Raw genomic sequence first — 19,327 nt, 5'->3', positions numbered from 1 at the left:
ACTTAATGCTTCTAGACTCAATCCTAAACACAAGAATGAATATGCAAAGCTACATGAATTTGTTTTTGTTTTTTCGAAAATTTTTCAATTTTTTTTTATTTTTCTCAAAACATAGCTATTAACAATGCATCACACAAAACATAAAAGTCAAAACAGAACAAAATGTTAGATGGCTAGTCTCTCCCCCAAACTTAATTCACACAGTCCCTGTGTGAGAAAAGTCCAAGAGAAAGACTAACAAAATAAAGAAAACAAGACTCAAATGATATATACAATAGGATGTGAGGACCATACCTTGGCCCTAGTTGTGAACTTTAGGGAATGGAGTGATAGGAGGAGATTTAGTGCTCCCTTGAGATCTTGCTGAATTGGTGGAAGGAGATTGGAGGTTGATAGTAATGACACTTGAGAGAAGTTCATGAAGCTTATCCTTGTCATAATGATAGTTGGGATCTAGCTTGGCTTTGACACTTGCAAAAGGTGAAGAAGGACCTTTGTTCTTCACTTTGTACTCTATTGCTCCATCAACAAGCCCCAAGGGATGCAAACACAAAGTCATAGGAGAAGAAACAATGGTGGGAAGCTGGTTTTGTTTCTTCTTCCTCTTCTTCTTGTCAACAACTTTATTTGCTTGACCCAAATCCTCTACTCTTGAATCTCCTTTGAGGTCATCAAACAAGGAGTCTAAACACTCACCATCCACAATGTCCTCATCAAGCTTTGTGGTCTCTTTAATCTCCACTTTATCAACTTGGAGCTCTTGATGTTGGTCATTCAAGTCTCTATGCTCTTCCTTAGTTGCCACTTCTTCACTAGTGATTGTTCCACAAAACATTGTAGAGGAAGAAGGTTTGATAGGATAGGATGTGTTAGGATTCACATGAAGAAGAGTTATTCTCTTATTTGGGAACTCAATGCTTGCCCCCACAGTGTTGAGAAAGGGAGTTCCTAGTATGAGAGGGAGCTTGTTGGTTTCTTTCATCTTCACTATCATGAAGTCTGTTGGAACTGTGCAATCCCCAACCTTGAGTGGATAATTTTCAAGCAAACCAAGTGGAGAATTTGAGGAAGCATCTCCAAACATGATGGAAGAAGAGGGCTGCTTCATGTCATTGATCCCAAGACTCTTTACCATCTCAAGTGACATTACATTGACACTTGCTCCTGAATCACATAAGGCATCATCAAGTTGTAAAGCACCAAGTGAGCAAGGTATAGTAAATCTGCCTGGATCCTCAAGCTTGGAAAGTGTTTTTGGACTGGGTTGTTGTTCACTTGGTGAATCAAAAATTCCCATGATTTCTTCCACCTTCTCTCTGTTTGCTAGAATAGCTTTGATGAACTCTATATGGAGAGGAACTTGAGATAAGCTATCCACATAAGGCAAAGGTGCTCCAACTCTATTCATACTAGCTTTGAAACTTGAGAGCACTTTCTTTTTGGCCTTTGTAAGAACCCTTTGTGGAAATGGAATTGGAGGAATATAAAGAGGAAGAGCAACACTTGGTTCATCTTTCTTTTCAACCTCCTTGGCAACTATCTCCTTACCCCTTGATCCCTTCTCAGATTTCTCAACTTTAGCAACCACCAAACTCTCAGCATCAGAACCATATAGGAGAGAAGAGATCTCTTCAATAGACCTTTTATTCTCATCAGCATGGCTATCCATTTTTGATTTTTCAAAACTCATACTAGTAACTTTGTTCACTTCTTCCTTGAAGATGGCATTGCAAAACTCCTTTGGGTTTGGTTCTGATTTTCCTGGTAGAGAACCCATTTGTCTTATTGATGATGAGGAAGCTTGTCCTTGGACTTGTGTTTGCAACCTCTCTATCTTAGCATTTAACTCACCATAGACATTTTCAACCTTGTGGTGCATTGCTTTCATTTGTGTGGCAAGTTCAATGGCACCTCTCCCTTGTCCTTCTAGGAGTTGTCTAAGTAAAGCAGTTGTGTCATCTACTTGACCTTGAGGATGTGGTGCATTCATTTGTTGCTGAGGGTGAGAATAATTTTGAGGCTTGGCTTGGTAGTTTCCTTGAGGTTTTGGCTGATAGTTGGGTTGGGAAGGAAAACCAGGTGGTTTTTGTGGTGGATAAGTCTGATCTTGTGGGTTCTCCACATTGGTGCTGCGGTAAGAGAGGTTTGGGTGGTTGCGGTAATTAGGATTGAACTTGTTATACCCTTGGCCTCCTACATAGTTGACTTCCTCTTGACCTTCAACACAAGCTTCCATGCCTTCTTGATAAAGTTCACATTCATGGACAAAGTGAACTTGCTTTTGATTGGCCATAAGCATCTTATCCATCTTGTCATTTAATGCTTTGATCTCCTTTCTGTGCTGCTCATTCATATCAGAATAATCTCTTGAGGTTCTATCATAATCTTCTCCATAGTTCCCATCACTTTGAGCAAGATTCTCAACCAGCAACATCCCTTGTTCTGCATTTTGGCCCAAGAAGTTTCCATTGCTTGCTGTATCAAGAAGCATTCTATACTTAGGCAAAACTCCTCTATAGAGTGTACTCAACTGTGACTCCTTGGAGAAACCATGATGTGGACACTGAGAGATATACCCCTTGAATCTTTCCCATGCTTCACAAAAACTCTCATTTCCCTTTTGAGTAAAGCTTGATATCTCATTCCTTAGCCTTGCTGTTCTTGTAGTAGAGAAGAATTTGGAGAGAAAAGCCTTCTTACATTGATCCCAGGTGGTAATGGTGTTGTGAGGCAGATTCTTTTCCCAAATGTGAGCCTTGTCACCAAGAGAGAAGGGGAAAAGGCGCAGCTTGAAGGCATCTTCAGAGATACCATTGATCTTAACAGTCCCACAAAACCTATCAAATTGATCCAAGTGATCAAGAGGGTCTTCCATTGCCAAACCATGAAATTTTGATCCTTGAACCATGTTGATAAGACTGGCCTTGATCTCAAAGTGATTGTTCTCAACTGGTGGAGCTCTAATTCCAGTTCTATGTCCATTGACATTTGGTGCATCATAGGCTCCAATGAGAGGGGCTTGTCTTGGAGGATGGATAGGAACTTGGTTTTCATTGGGCTGATCATGTCCATTATGACCAGCGGCTGGAGGCGGGTTGTTCTCCATGGCTTGGCGGGCTAAACGGCGGTTCTCTCTTTCAAGTTGGGGTATGTCGTCAACAGGCTGAAACAAGTTTGCTAAGCTGTGGTTTCTCAAGTTCATACACCCTGAAAATCAAATACTAACCACCAATGCAACCCAAGTAACAAACAGTGTAAAGTAAATGAATAGTCTCAAGCAAAGATGAAATCCTAATGGTCAATTAGAATGCAAACGGGCAACGGCGCCAAATTGATGTAGTAACTTTCATATCAATTATTATCAATCCACAATTTGCATTAAACAACACACTAAGAATACACAAAGATGCTTAATCTATTCTTAATAAGGAAAAGTTCTTTTCTCACAATCTTAGCTAACAAAATGATTCAAACAAAGTAAACAAGACAATGCAAACTCAAGGCAATAGAACACAACTAGCAATAATACTGAAAATCAAGAATTTACAAGAGAACCTTGGGCAAGTTAATTGACTTGGGAGATAGCTAATCAATCTTAGATGTCTAAGTAACAATCAAGAACAATCCTATGGCTAGAACACTTATGCAAATCAATTCATTTCCATGATAGAGATCCTATGATAATCAAGTGATAATCAACAATTTCCAAAGGTAATCACAAGACAAACATGCATTAAGAACAAGTTCAAATACCACTAAGCACCCTAATCATCAATTTCCATTGGCTAGGAATGCAAAGCTCTTGAAAAGTTTGGTTCAGGAATTTCATCAAACACCTTGTGGGCATGGAAATCCTAAAGTCTAAACTCAAGCTTGATCAATGCTATCTAGCATTATTATCACTAATCAAGATAGGAAATGCATAAATAAAGCCCTAGACATCAAAGATCAACCATCTATCTCTCTAATCTACCAAGCCCAAAATTCTTAAAAGATCTACTCACTCATCATCATGATCACACAAAGGAAAGAGTTTGATCTTTGTGAAATCATGATAAGAGTTTATAGATTGAGAGATTAGAAGAAGAAATTGCTATTAAAACTGGGAAATCAAAAGGATTCAATAACCAAGAGTAAACAAGCTTATGAACCCTAAGTGGCTACTAAAACAAGAGATAAGATAAGATATCAGTCTCCTTAATAGGTTTAGAGTATTTATAGGAGAGTAGAAGAGAACCTAGGTCAACCCAAAACAAACTGGGTCAAACCCGGATCAAAAATATAACAAGCTTGGTGTGAACTCCATCGGCCATGGGTTGGCCGAGTGGTGTAGCCGCGTGTCTTCCCTCGGCCTTGGTTTGGCCGCGTGTGTCTTCGCACCTTCAACCATTTGAACTCCATCGGCCTAGGCTTGGCCGAGTGGTGTGGCCGCAATTGTGTCTTCGCACCTTGGTCCATCTGATCTCCAGTTCTGGCTGTATATACTCTCACTAAAACAGCTATAACTCCTTACACACACATCCGATTATCCTTAAATCACCTCCATTGAAAATCTTACTCAATTTCCAATAACTTTGGTGAAGAACTCCAGAGCTAAATACCAATGAAAGGTCTTCATACGAGTCGATCTTTGAGGGACTGCAGACTGGTTCCGAATCATCAATCATCTTGTGCGCATCCAAATGTGTGTCTTCCATTATATTGCTAATTCTTGACTTATTTAGCTCCAAAGCACACTTTTCTTGTACATCTCTACTCCAACATCTGAGATACCAAACTTGATGCAAAATGCAACCTAAACAACTTAAATGCTCATGAATATGCACAAAACAATAAATAATTAAGCTTTAAAATCACATAAGAACACAAGATATCACTCTCCATCACGAGATTCCTGTTTTCGAGGATGTGGAAGATGCTCTCGAGCGAACGGGGTCTCCTGAGCATCCTCTGAACTTTCATATTCCAGATCCTATGGAAGGAATTGATTGTTCAACAAAGTCTCTGTCAATTCATGGATCGAATTGGTGATCATAGCTTGAATGTTTGTTTGCATCACTCATTGAGCTGTTCCTCTTCACGCCGTTCAGATTTTTTTTTTTGCGCATAGCAGCCATGTTTGCAAAAGTCAAAAACACGGTTGGGAACGAATTGTCTTTGTCACTGATACCAAAACTGGCACAGCGTAACCAGGATAGAACCTTGTGCTTATTGATTCCTGGGAATGGCCAAACAGAAGGAATGTCTAGTTGTTCGTTGATTCGAAGAATAGCCGAACAAGAGACGAGACTTGAAAATCGTTGATTCGATGAATAGCCAATGTTCAAGAGAAAATAAAGAAGCTGAAAGCTTTGATTCTTATTCAATAATATTTTACCTATTCTAAACACAAAGGAGGCTATAAATAACAAAGAGAGACGTCAAAAACCCTAGGCCTAATGAATATAAGAAACCCAACATAAAGGTAAAGCCTACTTAACACATGAAGCTAAACAAAATATAAACTGAACCCATAAGTAAAAACCAAAATAGAGATACCGTTAAGATGCGCTGCATCATATGTGAGAATTTTTTTTTCTTTTTCTGACATCATTCACGTATATGCTACTTTGCAAATTACCTTTTATAATTTGGGTGAGAAACACACAATTTTATATTTTCCGGTTTTGACGAGAAAACACAATTTTACAATTTTATCTTTTATAATTTTGGACAGAAAACAAAATTCTCTGGTTTTTCAGTTCTGGTGTGCACATTTCCATAATTTTCTCGCCAAAATCGTGATTTTTGGTTTTGGTTGAAAAACGGTATTTTGCAAATTTTCTTGCAAAAATCATGACTTATAGTTTGGCGTAACACAAAGTTTGGTAAAAAGATTTTGTTTTGATGGAAACCCCTGTATTTTTTACATTTTGGTAAAAAAAATAAAAACATAATCGTGCCGTTTTGCGATTTTGACGGAAAAATGATAATTCTTGACTTTACAAGTTGAGAAATTTTTTTGATGTATATATGTGGTTTTGAAAATATTGTAAGTTAAGGTATTTTAGACATTTACAATTTTTGGAAGTATATCACCATATGAATCCACCACTTAAAATCATGCACATTTTTTCTACCTTTTGGATGAGTTTGACAAATACATCTAGATGATGTGTTTAATTGCACTAAACAAACATCATTTTTCATCTGCATCACGAATATCATTTTTCATCTGCATCTAGGTTGACCATTTGGAAGAACAAATGAACATCACTTATATATAGTTTAATGGTTTTCCCAAAAAAAATTATTTGATTTGTAGGATTAGGAAACCAAAACTAATATGTAAAACAATAATGTATATTGTTCAAGTATGCGTTTTCTATGTTTAAATTTGTAATCTTAACTCATCTTGATTTTATTTAAGACGATATTCATAATTTATGACCATCAACAAAAATAACAAATCAAAATTATTTAAATAAATTATTTTATTTAATAACTTGTTATTAGACTAATATTTTTAATTTAATCATTATAATTTCAATCTTCGTGGTGGAGGTGCTCCATTGCCAAAACCTTTATGATCTTGAATACCATGCTGCTTGGAAGAACTGATATCAACTGAATCCATACCATATAAATTATACACGCAAATATGGCGTTTTTTGTCGCAGTACGCATTATCACATAAACAGTTTCGCATGCATGTCTCGTCTGTATCGCACTTATCCACGTACGCAAAATTTTGTCCTTAAAATCACCAAAAATTAAACAAATTGATCTTTGAAACAAAAATATTAAAATTAAATTTAACAAAGACTAGTCTCAAAAATTGGTAAAAATATATGTAAAATTCTATTGGTTTGTTTGAAAATGTTACTATTGATAAAGTGTGCACACTTACCGAAGAAGACGATGACAAGAAGAGAAACCAATAACATACTTTTAAATGAAATGTTTTTCATTCTCTAAGTAATTGTTCTCTTGATTTCTCTAAGTAAATGTTCTTTTACTTTCAGTGGTGAAGTTAATGGTTGCACTTCATCTCTTGTCAAATTTACATCAATTTATATGTTCATATCAAGATTTAACTTACCAAATATATATATGTGCAATTATTTCAAGATTTGATTTATCAATATTTTTTCTTTGTATCCATATTTGACTTATCATTTATAAGTGAAAATCTGATATGTGTAATTATTTCAAGATTTGAATTATCAATATTTTTTCTTTGTATCCAGATTTGACTTACCATTTATAAGTGAAAATCTGATGTGTAATTATTTCAAGATTTGATTTATCAATATTTTGTTCTTTGTATCTAGATTTGACTTACCATTTATAACTGAAAATCTAATATGTGTAATTATTTCAAGATTTGATTTATCAATCTTTTTTTTCTTTGTATCCAGATTTGACTTACCATTTATAAGTGAAAATCTGATATGTGTAATTATTTCAAAATTTGATTTAACAATATTTTTTTCTTTGTATCTAGATTTGACTTACCATTTGTAAGTGAAAATCTGATATGTGTAATTATTTCAAGATTTGATTTATCAATATTTTTTTCTTTGTATCCAGATTTGACTTACCATTTATAAGGTAAAATCTGATATGTGTAATTATTTCAAGATTTGACTTTCCAAACATGGATATGCATAAATTTTTAATTACTATTGAAATTTTTATAAACATATTTATATCAAATCATATAACTATGAACCTCCTTATTCATATTTAATTATATCAATTCATATTTATATGAACCTCCTTATTCACCCCTATTAGCTTTTTTTTTTGTAGGCCAAATATTTTTAGAAAGCCCAAATGGGAACGTAATCGGTACAAGAAAGGCTACGAAAAGGCCCACCAATTGCAAATATTTCAAGATAAGAAAAACAAAATGAAGACACGTGTTATGCAACGTGGGATGTTGAGAGAAGAAGAAGGTTTCGTCAGCAACGCCATCACCGACTCATCTTCACCGGAAACTTCCTTCGTCGGCCAGAGGATCATCTCAGTCCTCCGAGAAACCTCTACCTCTAGTTGCCTTCAACTGTACCAGATCGCCTTTTGCCAAATATTACCAGAAGAGATTGATTTGACCTAAACTTTGTCACCATAATTTCTAACCTTAGCAGATTAGTTCAGAATATTCATCAGAGAATCATCAAAACACGACGAATACTCCAATTCTTCATATCTCGTCCCAATCAAACCGCATCATCTTGATCAGTCCACCAAGGAGAACCGACGCTCTATTATAAAAGCTTTTTTGGCAGAGAGCGAGGAATTACCATCACTTGATAGAAGAATCAAGCACTTAGTGAGAAAGGATCCATCTAATGACTCCCGGAATTCACAACTTCCCACAGTTGGAAGTGTTAATTTCAACTACAAAAGACAACCAAAAGAGAAAAAAACAAAATAAAATACGAAACAAAGTCGGAAAGATAAATCGGCAACGAGGCCGGAATCTAAAAGTACAAACAAAAAACTCCGATTTAAGACGGAGATTACAAAAGAGGAACCAAAACTTTCTCTCTCTGAAAGATATGAAAGAAATAAGAGAGAGAAAGTCTTTTCTTTTAAATTCACCCCTATAGCTTAACCAATAAAAATAGAGTAGTATGCCACCTTATACTATATTTAAAAACAAATCAAAATTAAAATCAGAAAACACAACATATTAAGGAAACAAACTCTGTATCCCTTATAAATTAATAGAGAAGCACACTTGAGAAAAAAAAACTGATGTGTCAGCGTTACAGAGCTCAGAACACTTTTTATCAAATAACCCTCAAAACATCTATTTATTTACAACTCCCTGCCATTGTATTTATTAAAAAAAAACAAATCTATAATCCTCTCCTCTCACCTCATTATTATTTACATATATATAATTGACATATATAAGACAATTTTATTTTCTATAAGTTTTCAAAAATGAAAAATTTAATCAACAATTAAAATCCAAAAATGTATTTAATTATCAGTTTTATAACATATTTAATAATTAGAAATAAATTTTATTTCACAAACAATAAAAAAATTATTCATTTATTTACCACTTTTATACATTTTTCTCATTGCATTTTTTTAACTTATGATTAGTTTAAATTAAATTGATTAGTCTAAAAAGTATTTTTTATCTATTTAATGGTATAGTGATGTAGATGATAATATAAAACATAAAATATGTGAATTTGATTTTTAGAAACACAAAAACAAATCAAAAATTTCTACCTCATCTTAAAATTCTTTTCCAAGTTTAAATATTTCACGGGTAAAACATATTTTACCGAAAGCAAAACGCAAATTTGAATAAACAAAAAAAACACTACTCACATATTTTGTTTTACACAAATAAATCTTAAATCTCAAATAATAGTTTTTCTCATAATATTTTATTTAAATTGATTTATCCCGCATATAGTGCGGGTTGGTACCTAGTTAATCACTATTTTATAAACCTAAACCAACATATAATTTCATTTAATTGAAAAACCTAAAGGCTAAAAATATAAACACTATTTTATAAACCTAAATTGATATTTAATCTTGTCAAATTAAAAATATAAAGATTTTTTTCTTTAGTTTTTATCTTTAATTTTGGTTTATTTTTAAATATAGTATTATGTAGCATATAATTACTCTATTTTCATTGGTTAAATTACACAGATTAGCTTTGGATCAGGCCTATTTATTTAAATGAGCCCAATAAAAAAGCCCATCAAAACTTTTAGTGGAGCGGGAACGGAGATTTTAACGCCGCGCAACCATATACCAAATATTTGACACGTCAGCGATCCCGCTTCATGAGCTGACCTAGTTTACAAACATTCTTATAAACCGTCGATTAAAAACACAATCAACGGCTAGGATCTCCGACGTCATCGATCTTCGTCAAGACCTAATAACCAATAGAATCAATTACTCGAACTACTATAAAAGCAAAACTCATCTTCATCGAGTAAAGATATCAAAAAACACAATTCAGATCTGTGCTTCTTCTTTCTTCAACCCAGAAAAGACAAAATCACAAAAGTCAAAAACAATGGCGCCGAGAGCAGAGAAGAAGCCAGCGGAGAAGAAACCAAAAGCCGGCAAGAAACTCCCGAAAGAAGCTGGAGCTGGAGGTGACAAGAAGAAGAAGATGAAGAAGAAGAGCGTCGAGACGTACAAGATCTACATCTTCAAGGTTCTGAAGCAAGTTCATCCCGATATTGGTATCTCAAGCAAAGCCATGGGAATCATGAACAGTTTCATCAACGATATCTTCGAGAAGCTCGCTTCGGAGTCGTCTAAGCTCGCTAGGTACAACAAGAAGGCTACGATTACTTCTCGGGAGATTCAGACTGCTGTGAGACTTGTTCTCCCTGGTGAGCTCGCTAAACACGCTGTCTCTGAAGGAACCAAAGCTGTTACCAAATTCACCAGTTCTTGAATTGGGAATTTAGGGTTTTCAAATCTTGTTTTAGGGTTTCTACTTTCGCTTGTTACCTGTTTTTGTTTTTTTTTTTAATTCTCGTTTCCCCCCAGTTGTAAAGTAATGTTATGAAATCTCTTTTGGAATCAAGATTTGCGTTTGTGTTCTTTTAAACTCGGTTAAATAAACAACTCTGTTACACATTACATATATATAAAACCTAGAAATGGTGTGTTGTGTGTGCCTAAAGAATTTGGGATTTGGAATTGAGTTACTACTTCCAGATGTGAGCATCGCATGGATCACAACCTTCTTGAGCAATGTCTGTAATTTGAACACCAGCGTCATAAGTCTTACCAGCTTCCCAATTAGCTGGGAGAGCACTCTGAGCCCAAATCATTTTGCCGTCGTATCCTCCTGTAACTACGAACCTGAACTGAAGAGCTCCGGTTGGTACTTTGTCAGTAGTCCACACGGCTCCGTGGCTTCTGCTCATGTAACCCCAACGTGATGAACCAACTTGTGCAATGTCGATGGCTACTACTTCTGTTTGACCTCCTTGGTATAAAAGCTTTATCTCCAAGTAGTTTGGCTTTTTGCTCGCTTCTTCTACTCTCACGTTCATGTTCTTGTTCCCGTAATCGCAAGGAACTCTGTTTTTATCATTTACCAAATTTTTCTTGTTACTAACTTACGAAAGTGATTAAGAAAAACAAAAAGTTAGGTGTTGGCTTTAAAGAATCGAACCTTTGGTAATCAATGTCGACAATGCCTTGTTTAAGAAGATCTCTGTCAGCACCAGAAACAGGTTTAGCCATAGCTCTAAAAGCTCTGCTACTCAGGACAAGATCGGTTTGGTTGCTCTTGTTCAAGTCTGTGACCATAACAATGGTTCCTTTGCTGCTACATAGCTTAGGGTTCTTGCATCTGACTTGGAAGCAAGCTCCACAGCCAGCACCGTCTTTGTAGATTGAAGGTGTAGCCGCTGCAATGTGTCCGGCGAAGAATCTTGTAGCCATAGAGCCATAAGCACAAGCTCCAGCTGCAAACAAAAACAACAAATCATGAGAAAAAGAAACAAACAGATGGTAACTTATAAGTAATGAGAGAAGAGAAGATTGAATCTTTACAAGAGAGAGCTGAAGCAGAGGAGAAATAAGATGCTTTAGAACGGTGAAGACATCGATCACATGCGTTAACTGATGATGAGAAGATGAAGATGACTACAACAAGGTAGAGAAAGCTTCCCATTCTTGTGTTTTCTTTTTCTTGAAGAAACAAATAATATCTATATGATCAAATTAGAGAGAAGAGAGATATGTGAATAACATGCGTTTAGAGAAGAGAGAACAAAGAATGGGATTATATAATAGTGATATGAAGATTGAAGAGAGAGTTGATGCCAGCTCAGCGTCTCCATATCTAACACACACGGTCACGTCATAGCTAGGTATGTGTGTGAGTAGCTTCCTTAATTACGCGTTTTACTCATATGTTAATAAAGTGACATCTTTAATTAATTTTATTAGTCCAAACCAAAGTAAAAGAACAAGTGTGAAAGAGAGAAGATTTAGTTTTACCAATATGAGTCATGGGGTGGGACGATGACATGGCCAATTCACCGACTCTTTTTAGCCTTTTGTACATGTCGGTCCTCTGATTAGGTAACAAACATATGGTAGAGTATTGAAAAACTAATTAAGAAACGAAACAAACCCATAAGTATATGTTTCTTTTCTTTTTTTGTAACCTAATGAAATAGTTATATTAAAAATTTGTAGTTGATTTTTAATATTTTGAAGGAACAAACATATATTTCTTGTTTGGTGATAAAAACAAAATTTCGGAAATGTGCCAGCCAGAACTTTGTTTATAAAATAGTATGATTATTGGATTTTAGTTGATTTGGAAATCTAAACAAAATCATGTATTATTAGATCATTGTTGTTTAAAATCTTTATAAAAAATGATGTATTATTTTCTTTTAAATCATTTTATTTACTAGTTGAAATTCGATATTATTTATTTAACGATTCTTAATTTTAATAAAAGTTCAATTTCACATTTGATTTTAACTGATTTGAGAGTATTTTCAGATAGAAAAATACAAAAGTTTGAACCCCAATTTTTATTATTACTTTATAGTCCATGCATTTGATATTAAAATGAAAAAAAATCATTGAGTATATCCATAAACACGTCTTACCCTATAAAGTTAATAATGGATTTTAAAACAAGAGAGAAACCTAAAAAGGGGATGGCTTTGAGAAGGATGGTAAAGATAAGAACAAATTCCAAAACCAATTTCACTTTCTTCCTTTTTTCCCTAAACCCTTTTCATCACTTTCCTCTACACATGTTTTTGTATCATTGGTTAATGTAAAAATGATAAATCTACCCAAGTATTTTCTATTTTTTATTAATTACTACTATATATTTGTCTTCCTCACTAATTAAAATTAAATCCTCTCACTTTTGTCTTATGAAAGAACTCTACATTTGTTGTTAAAAGTCACAAGGAAATGAGAGGTGTACGTGAACTTAACTAAAAGGATTAGGTTTTCTAGTCCATAACAACTCATTCCCACTAACAACCAAACCAAGTGTATAAAGTATAAACACAAATAATAATTAGGATGTGGAGCACTATAGCCTCTCCTCTCATTTTCAAGAGATTTATCACTAAACTCTTATCCACTTTGTGTTGGTATTATTAATTATCATTTAGCGGAGATATCATAATTTTGTTTGTTAAATTGTTGATTTAAGTCGATGAAATCTTCAAAATATTTCAACAGATAGGTATACCATTAAACATATCCATGTGAGAACGACTCTGTCATATCCATGGCATTGATTACTACATGTGAATATATATCTTCATACTACTCCCTCTCTTTTTGTTTCATTGTCGGGGGTATACGAAATATAAGATTACGATTCTATTTTGTCTAGATTCTATATCAATTACTGAGTATTAAATTAAAGGGACATATAGGAACGAACACTCATGTCCTCTTGAGCTTAGTGCTTAATGAGATTTGGTAAATGCTAATGTCTAGTAACAAGAAGAGTATTCATTTTTTTAAGTGGTGGGGCTGCGAAGGAGTCCACTGAGGTGAGCATGACTAATGCCAAAACCAATGCATTTCCACCTAATCTTAGCCTTCTATTTGTTTAAGTAAGCACATCGTCTAGTTCGGCTAATTCAAGCCAGTAATTTTTAAAATGTTTAAAAAGAGTTACACTTATTTTTGTGACTCTTAATTTTTGTAACATTTCTTAAAAATTGAAAGAATTTCCAAAAACACTTTGCTAATCAAAATTTCTTAGAAATTAAACATATCCAAATTAGTTATTTGTTTGATTTTTCTTTTTCAACATGATAAATTATTCCGACTTGCAAAGTATTTCTTAAGAAAAGAAAACCAAACAAAACAAAACAAATATGATATGAATATGATTCTGTTAAGGCAACACTTGTGCTTGCTTGTTGATGGCCTTGTAAACTGCCGTTTGTACGTATGATGAAGAGTCACAGGGGATCCCTGTCGAAAATCTAATGATGTTTCACAAAAAATACAAAAGTGCTCCTTCCGTTGTTCTTGCTGGTTTCTCTTTGGCGGTATTATAAAAGAATCATTAATGTCTCTGATGACTGATAACAACTATTGCAATGGTTGCATTGCGTGTGACATACAAAAAGACTCCAAACCCTTACGATCGAGCTATATTTGGCCTGCTTGAAGATCAAATAATTGCAAACTCAATCAACACCAAGGACAAAAGCCAATAAATTATAAAGTTAGATGAGACATTACATCACCATATGTATGAATAGGCAAGAATATTCTTGTTCCACACTAACAGTTTTGCATTACCTGAGATTAAACTGCATTTTAAGTATGTGTTTGAGTCTTGCCCGTTAGATTAAAGAATCCTATTATAGCTCAAAAGTCTCCAGCACTTTTTGTGTATTGGAGTTAAATCAATTAATGATAGACTAGATTAGGATCCGTGTTAGAGCACGGCTTCAATTTTTTTTATTTATATTATAATTTTAGAATAAAATATAATTTATATGATTGTTTTTGAAAGTTTTTTTGGATAAAACATTATGTAATAAAATCATATGTTAAATATGATAGGTTGAAAAAAACATCTTTTTGTAAGTTTTATATTGTTAATATTGTAAATTTATGTATGAGATATATGGTTATATTTGTTGTTTGTTTTAATTTTAATTTTTGAACATATTTGGTGAAAGTGTTTTAATATGACCAGTGCTTAGGTAAGATTTTATTTTTAACTAAATCCCGGAAATCACAATTAAGTGTGATAAATTGCCAATATTTTATTCATTTTTATGCCTAGCAGTATATATTTTGTAACAATACATGGAATACTAAAGATTTTATTTTGTATGTATAAATCATTGGAATATTCTTTTTCAGAGGATTCTTTGGGATATTCTTAAGTGTATATTGACCAATTAATCTATAACTTTTTTTGGTAACCAACCTATATTTAATCTATAACATATTTTATAACCAACTTATAAAAATTATATAGTCTACAAAAAGAAGTTGTGTACTTTCGTTGAATACTAAAGATTTTATTTTGAAAATTGTATAAATCATTTGAATATTCTCTTTCAGAGGATTCTTTGGGATATTCTTAAGTGTATATTGACCAATAAATCTATAACCTTTTTGGTAACCAACCTATATTTAATCTATAACCTATTTTGTAACCAACTTATAAAAATTATACAGTCTACAATAAAAAGTTATGTATTTCCGTTTTATTATATAGGGAATTAGTTATCCAAATATTTCATCAAGATGAATAAAATGTACTAAAACTAGATTTTAACCCGTGGTACACCACGGGTCTATAATTTTATTATTATCTATAATTTATATTGTATTTACTTGTTAAATTGTAGTTTGTTTTGTAAATAAAGGAATAACTAAAATTTTCAGCCGCTTAAGGAATAATTAAAATTTTCAGCCGTTCAAACGGCTAAAATGTTAATATTAATTTTTAACTTGCGGTATACTGTGTGACTATTTATTTTGTTAAATTTAGTTTGTTTTATTTAGTGTTTGAGATTCTATTTGATTTTTAGTTATTAGAAAAAAATAAAGGATTTAAATGCATAATAAGTAATTTATAAGCCGTGATTAAGTCATATTTTCATAATAATTTACTTATTTTACAAAATCTTAGTTAAAGTAAGTTGATTTGATATGTCAAATATTCTAATATTAGTAGTGTTGACAAATAATAAAATAAGGATTTAACCTGTGTTTATGCATAAATTTAATGATATTTTATTAATTCCAGCATGTCTTCTTTATAACCCGTCCTACTATATAACAACATTGTATAATATTTTTAACTTTTTATAAGCTTTTATTTATAATATTTTAAAGTTTTTATTAAGTTTATATATATATATCAAAAATATGATTTTAAAAAATGAGAATCAAAGTTTTTATCTATATTAACATTTTTATCTACATTAAAAATCGAAGCTAACATGTTTTGACAAACAAAATAGGAATTAAATTGTTGTTTTCTTTGTTTACAAAAAATTTAGAGATATAATATCTTCAAAAAACAATAGAAGGTGTCATTAATATAGTATAGCTTCTATTTCCATAAAATATTGATTGCAGTTTGTTACATTTTTAGTAGGAATGAAATGTAAAATATTTAGGAAACAAAATCTGATGTAATTGTTATTTTAGGAAATTTTCTAGGGGTTAAAATTATAAATAATTTTTTTAATAACTATGACTAAAAGGGCATAACACAAAATGTACTTCAAAAATGTTAATATAGATAAAATCAAGATAACAGTTATTAGGCCTAGCATATATTATTATATTGTTGGGAACATTAAAGGAAAAATGATCAAAAACACAGGTATTATGGCTTCGCTCGGGTTTGAACCGGAGACCTTCAGTGTGTTAGACGGACGTGATAACAAACTACACCACGAAACCTTCTTGTTAAATTTGAGTTACCAAAAATAATAAACACAATAATGTTCTCTTTTGTCTCCAATATCTAGTCCCATATACACTTATACCGTTATATGTTTATATAATTATTAAAGTGTTTCTGAAATATAAAGCAAAAAAACACTTAAGCATTTTTCTAGGGATGTCTCGTGTTCAAACAGAGCTCTTTTTTTTTTTTTTTTTTCTGGACAAAAATTCAAGCAGAGCTCTAAGTTGTAACTTTTGTCGATATATATGTTCTACTTGTGCTTAGTTGAAAACACTACAACAAATATTGTCAAATTTATGTCATTATTCTTCAAATTCTTTTAATCGATTTTTTTTTCTAATATCTTAATGTAATAATTTTTTTTTTTCTTTTTCATCTTCCTCACTAGTATGCCTCCAAAATGGATGTCACAATTTATTCCACTCATTTTTTTTTCATCTCATTTTGTTATTATTTTTAGTTGACAACCATTTGCATCCAATATTCATGTTTAATAGCTTGTACAACTTAAGAGATGTAGACATATCTATGTTATTTTGTTTTCTTGTCGAATTCTTTAATCCCCTTTATAATAAAACGGAAGTACACAACATTATTTTTTAGACTATATAATTTTAATAAGTTGGTTACAAATATGTTATACATTAATTGATAGATTAATTGGTTACAAATAGGTTATACAGAAAATCTTAAAGAGAATATTCTAAAGAATCATATCATCTAACTTACCATATTAATTCCTTTATTAAATTATTCATCAAATAAAATCTTTTGATATCTAACTTAACATATTAATTTGTTAATTATCATTATACTTCACCTCTCATTTTTATATATGATTCTATTTTGTGAAACAAATAAATTATCATATTATTTATTATAATTATTTCCGGATATAAAATAAGCTGAATTTCTTAAAACAAATATAAATTGTTTAATCTATAAAATATTCAAATTTTAGTAATATTATTCTTTAGAAATAATATCTATTGAATTAAAAAATTTACTGAGTAACGGGTTAAAATTTGACTATTTAAATTCAATTTTATATTTTTGTTGAATTTTATAATTTTATATATTATAATAAACTTTAAATAATTTATTTTGAAATATTTTTCATATATTGAAACTTGATATAAAAGTTAGAAACTATAAACACTCTAAATTGATTTGTTATAGCAATGTCAATAATATATCACTATAATATGAAAGAATTTCAAGAAACCAAGTATATTAAAACAAAAAGTATAACAATATATTAAATTATTCATAATATAATAACTCGTTTTTTAAAAAGCACATTTACAAAATTATGTCTTATAATGACATTCAAGTCATTATGTAGAATATACATTGTTGAAATAACTTCACATATATCACCTAATACAACATATTAAAATTTTATTTTAAAATATAAAATATACAAAATTTTGTATAAAACAAAATTTAACCAGTGTTATAACACGGATACTTATTTAGAATCATTAAGAATATAAAACTTACAAAATATGTGTCTTTTTTCAAGCCATCATATTTAATATATGATTTTATTGCATAATGTTTTATCCAAAAAATATTTAAAAACAATCACATAAATTTTATTTTATATAAAATTTACAATATAAATAAAATATATTTCAATCCGTGCTCTAGCACGGGTCTTAATCTAGTTTGCTTGTATATTGCAATGTATAGTGACTCTAGTTTTTTTTAGAATGAACTTTGGTTCTTGAGTAGTGTACCGTGTACATATAACACATATATAGATCTTCTTAGTCCTCTTGTTTCGTATAAATAAATTCTAATATATAATCGAATGGTACTTGTTTGTTGTTTGCCTAAATAAGAAGAATTGTAATGATTCAGTGCCATATGTGACTGCATGTATCACAACCTTCTTGAGCAATGTCGGTGATCTGAACCCCGGCATCGTAGATCATCCCCGCTTTCCATGAGGCCGGAAGAACCCTCTTTGCCCAAACCGTTTTGCCATCGTACCCCCCTGTCACCGTGAACCTAAACTGTAGAGCTCCGGTTGGTACTTTGTCAGTAGCCCACACGGCTCCGTGGCTTCTAGTCATGTAACTCCATTCTGACGAACCAACTTGAGCAATGTCGATGCCTACCACTTCGGTTTGGCCTCCTTGGTATAAAAGCTTTATCGCCAAGTAGTTTGGCTTTTTGCTTGGTTCTTCCACTCTCACGTGCAAATTCCTTTTACCGTAATTGCAAGGAACTCTGTTTTCATTTCCAAAATGTTTTTATTAGTACCAAAATAAATCAAGTGACCATAAAAAACCCAAGAAGTTGGGTGTTTCAAGAATGGAACCTTTGGTATTCAACGTCGACGATGCCTTGTTTGAGAAGATACTTGTCAGCACCAGCACTAGGCTTAGCCATAGCCCTAAAAGCTCTACTACTAAGGACAAGATCGGTTTGGCTGCCCGTGTTCAAGTCTGTGACCATCACAATGGTTCCTTTACTGGTACACAACTTGGGGTTCTTGCATCTAACTTGGAAGCAAGCGCCACAGCCAGCACCATCTTTATAAATGGAAGGTATAGCTCCCGCAATGTGTCCGGCGAAGAAACTGGTAGCCATAGAGCCATAAGCACAAGCTCCGGATGTGAAAACACATCAAGACATGAGAAAAGAAAGAAACAAGTACTTTTATAAGAAGTAATGAGAGCAGATAGGAATGTTTACAAGAGAGAGCAGAGGCAGATGAGAAATAAGATGCTTTAGAACTGTGAAGACATCGGTCACATGCGTTAACATATGATGAGAAGAGAGACACTACTACGAGTAGGTAGAGAAAGCTTCTCATTTTGTGTGTTTTTTTTTTTTTGAGGAAACAAATAATAAAATCTGTATGAGCAAAATTGA

The 19,327-nt window shown here is 32.5% G+C and overlaps 4 protein-coding genes across 4 annotated transcripts; 1 reads left to right on the top strand and 3 right to left on the bottom strand.

The window, feature by feature from the left end:
• Positions 6,496-7,082, bottom strand: LOC109126660 (putative defensin-like protein 256). Its single transcript, XM_019230463.1, has 2 exons — positions 6,890-7,082; positions 6,496-6,735 (listed from the first exon to the last, which is right to left on the bottom strand). The coding sequence occupies exons 1-2, from the start codon at positions 6,948-6,950 to the stop codon at positions 6,518-6,520; spliced, it is 279 nt and encodes a 92-aa protein (XP_019086008.1). The 5' UTR covers positions 6,951-7,082; the 3' UTR covers positions 6,496-6,517.
• Positions 9,957-10,588, top strand: LOC104711053 (histone H2B.7-like). Its single transcript, XM_010427723.2, has one exon. It carries the CDS (start codon positions 10,049-10,051, stop codon positions 10,436-10,438), a length of 390 nt encoding a protein of 129 aa, XP_010426025.1. The 5' UTR covers positions 9,957-10,048; the 3' UTR covers positions 10,439-10,588.
• LOC104711054 (expansin-like A1) lies at positions 10,542-11,775 on the bottom strand. Its single transcript, XM_010427724.1, has 3 exons — positions 11,551-11,775; positions 11,168-11,462; positions 10,542-11,073 (listed from the first exon to the last, which is right to left on the bottom strand). Exons 1-3 carry the CDS (start codon positions 11,669-11,671, stop codon positions 10,695-10,697), a joined length of 795 nt encoding a protein of 264 aa, XP_010426026.1. The 5' UTR covers positions 11,672-11,775; the 3' UTR covers positions 10,542-10,694.
• LOC104711052 (expansin-like A3) lies at positions 18,107-19,327 on the bottom strand. The gene is made up of 3 exons (XM_010427722.1): positions 19,148-19,327; positions 18,771-19,065; positions 18,107-18,679 (listed from the first exon to the last, which is right to left on the bottom strand). The coding sequence occupies exons 1-3, from the start codon at positions 19,266-19,268 to the stop codon at positions 18,304-18,306; spliced, it is 792 nt and encodes a 263-aa protein (XP_010426024.1). The 5' UTR covers positions 19,269-19,327; the 3' UTR covers positions 18,107-18,303.

This window comes from Camelina sativa, chromosome 9 (genome assembly GCF_000633955.1).
Source record: "Camelina sativa cultivar DH55 chromosome 9, Cs, whole genome shotgun sequence".
NCBI lineage: Eukaryota > Viridiplantae > Streptophyta > Magnoliopsida > Brassicales > Brassicaceae > Camelina > Camelina sativa.
The sequence above is the reverse complement of the archived record's forward strand: the minus strand, read 5'-3'. Positions and strand labels throughout refer to the sequence as shown.